Raw genomic sequence first — 2807 nt, 5'->3', positions numbered from 1 at the left:
CCCCCTTAGAGTGATATTCACGTTGATGTGGCTCAGATGCACATATCCCATCATCCCCCTCCACCTCAGATGTCATCTCAGGAGCGCAAACAGAAGTGGGAACATGGCCAAGCGGACTACATGGGACTGGACTCTTTTGAGAACATAGAGAAAAAGCTAGATTCTTTCTTGAAGTGAGAGACTCATAGGAACGGATCATCAGATCTAGTTTTGTACTAGGGTACGTATAGGCCATGAAATCACATTAAAAAACAAACAAAATTAAAAATACATCCTCTAATTTTTATACCAGTCCAGATCGTCTATGCAGCTCAACTACTCAACCTCTTACACACTGTGATTGCAACAGTTATTAGAATGACACAATATGTCACTTGCCTCATTTCCAGAGGAGACGTGACATGACGTAATCATTCAGTTATTGTTTCTGGTCTCACTGAACAAGACACTACTGTTGTTGTGTTTTTTTTTTTTTTTTTTAAATACCATAATGTAAATGTTATGGGCCTACAACTTATTTGCCTTTTGGGTGTTTGTGAAGATAAGAAACATTTGAAGAAAATGGAGAAACATACAGCAAACAAAACAATACCAAACCTTGTAAATGTCAAATATACTGTACACCACTCCATATTCAATATTAATAATCTAATGATATTGTGTTTACAATTACACACTGTGTGCTGCCAACTCGCTTGCATTGTTAATATTGGCTCTGATACACATCAGCAACTCTTATTGTGTGCACCAAGGTCATTCTTCTCTTACCTACTGGGCAATCACTCCCTGGACCAGGGAGATAAGGCACAAGGGGTTTGCTACACCTTGTTACAACTTATGCTAGTAATGCTGTAGCTGTTGTTAACTAGTTCGTAACCTCTCTGTAGCTCTGCTCCCACCTGCAACATCTGAAATAAAGAACTAGTAATACGAGTCCTAATTTACTGTCATTAGAACCAGTTAAATCTTTCATGAACAAATAAAAATCGCATGGTGTTTGCTGTAATGAAAATGATAACCATCTTAGATTAAAGAGATATTGTATGTGTATATAACGAGTTGGGGAAAAAAAAAAGAACCTAACTGAACAATTTGCAATAAAGTGAAAAAAGTGCTGTCATCAAAGGGGTCATATGTCACGATTTTCAATTTTTCCTTTCTCTTTGAAGTTACAAGCTCTTGGTGCATAAAGGAGATCTGTAAAGTTGCAAAGACTGAAGTCTCAAATCCAAAGAGATATTCTTTATAAAAGTTGAGTCAACCACGCCTACCTAAAACCGCTCGTTCTAACCCGCCCCCACATGTCTACGTCACGATGTGGGAAGATTTGCATAGCGCCGGCCAAATGTTCACTCAAAGAAAAAAGGCGTAACTTTTATTCTTTTATTAACTTTTATTGTTGTTGCCTCCGCCGCCATGTGAAGACTCTGTGTGTTTTGTTGTGAAAGCGAAACTTTGTTTGGCCTTCCAAAAGAGGATGATATCTGCTTCGTCATGCCTGGAGCTGATCTGTGCTGGTCGCTGAGGAAATACATCAACTTCGCGCTATCGATCGCTGGATTGGCTTTCACCGTGGACTAACCGGAGTCCAGCCCGGGGTCGTCACATGTGGTTGCCGCAAACTAGGGCTGAACAATTTTGGAAAATAATGTAATTATGATTTTTTAATTTTTTTTTACCAATATTGCGATTTAATATGCAATTTTTTTTTAAAGCTTTTTGTTCTGTATTATTCAACAAAGACGAGCTATAAATCATTGTATAGTATGCCGCACCTGCCTGGGTCTGTGCCACTTCATCTATGGCTTTTCTCTTCGCTTTCACAAACCGATCCATCTCCCATTCTAAGTTACGTTCTTTGGCTGTTTACTGTTTTATTTCTTTTCTTTCTCTGCTGATGGCCCGCGCTCTACTTGAAGCAGCGCTGCTTAGACCGATGGGTGTGTGTCATCAAAGTACTGCGAGAGCTATAAGAGAGCGCGGACGTCTCCTTATGCTTTCTGTCGCTGTACTTGGATGTCATACACCGATCGATCTTCAAGTTGAACACACCTGTTTACTCTCGCGTGTCACGTGTGTAATCGCAGCCTCTGCGATTGAAAAATCACGTTATTTCATATCGCGATATTATCGCAAAAGCAATTAATCGTTCAGCCCTACCGCAAACCCACCGGCCACTCCTTCGTCGAATCCTCCGGCTGCGCCGTTCCTCACTCAAGCCCGCCGTGTGTGACGCTGTGTTTCGTTGTGGAAGCCAAACTATTTTGTTTGGTCTTCCAAAAGAGGGCACGACTAGAAATCAGTGGTTAAGTTGTATTTACAACACTGTTCCAGAACAGTTCAACCCAAATATTCAGATGTGTGCAGCACATTTTATGGAGGACTGTTTCCTGAACCTGGTAGAGTAGACTACAATGCCGGCTGTTCTGACTCACAGATTGTAAGTAAGTTTTCATATTTAAAGAATTTGCCACTGACGATTCAAACGCGAGTTTTGGGCAGTGTAGAGTAGCGCTTGTTGTTTGTCATTTCTCCGATCACAAATGCAGACATGGTTTTATGTTTACGCGGTGTGATGCAACGTGTAAAAAGACAGTATAAGTCATTATAATCCGTAATTATGTCCCCAATGGATGCAACAAATGCCTCGTTTATAATGGGTTTTAATGTTTTTGTCTCGTCGCTCCGGCCGGACAGGTCATCACAGTATGGTGAGGGGCGTAACATTTCCGTCACACGCTTGAGGTATTCGGCCAATCACAACGCACTGGATAGCTGGCCAATCACAGCACACCTCGCTTTTCAGA

General features: G+C 41.1%; 1 protein-coding gene across 2 annotated transcripts in view; it reads left to right on the top strand.

Annotated features, from left to right (window-relative positions):
• Positions 1–562, top strand: part of LOC107550614 (glycogenin-1-like) — a 6184-nt gene extending 5622 nt beyond the window's left edge. The window contains exon 7 of one of the 2 annotated variants that reach the window (XR_001604683.1): positions 10–90. Coding sequence is in view for 1 of the 2 variants with exons in the window: in XM_016231933.1 (XP_016087419.1) it covers positions 10–177 (168 nt within the window). In the remaining variant the exon portion in view is untranslated. Of the gene's footprint in view, positions 1–9 lie in introns of both variants that reach the window. The other variant, XM_016231933.1, reaches the window with a different exon arrangement.
• The last annotated feature ends 2245 nt before the right edge of the window (positions 563–2807 follow it).

Source organism: Sinocyclocheilus grahami, unplaced genomic scaffold (assembly GCF_001515645.1).
Source record: "Sinocyclocheilus grahami isolate Dianchi unplaced genomic scaffold, SAMN03320097.WGS_v1.1 scaffold402.1, whole genome shotgun sequence".
Taxonomy (NCBI): domain Eukaryota; kingdom Metazoa; phylum Chordata; class Actinopteri; order Cypriniformes; family Cyprinidae; genus Sinocyclocheilus; species Sinocyclocheilus grahami.
The sequence above is the reverse complement of the archived record's forward strand: the minus strand, read 5'-3'. Positions and strand labels throughout refer to the sequence as shown.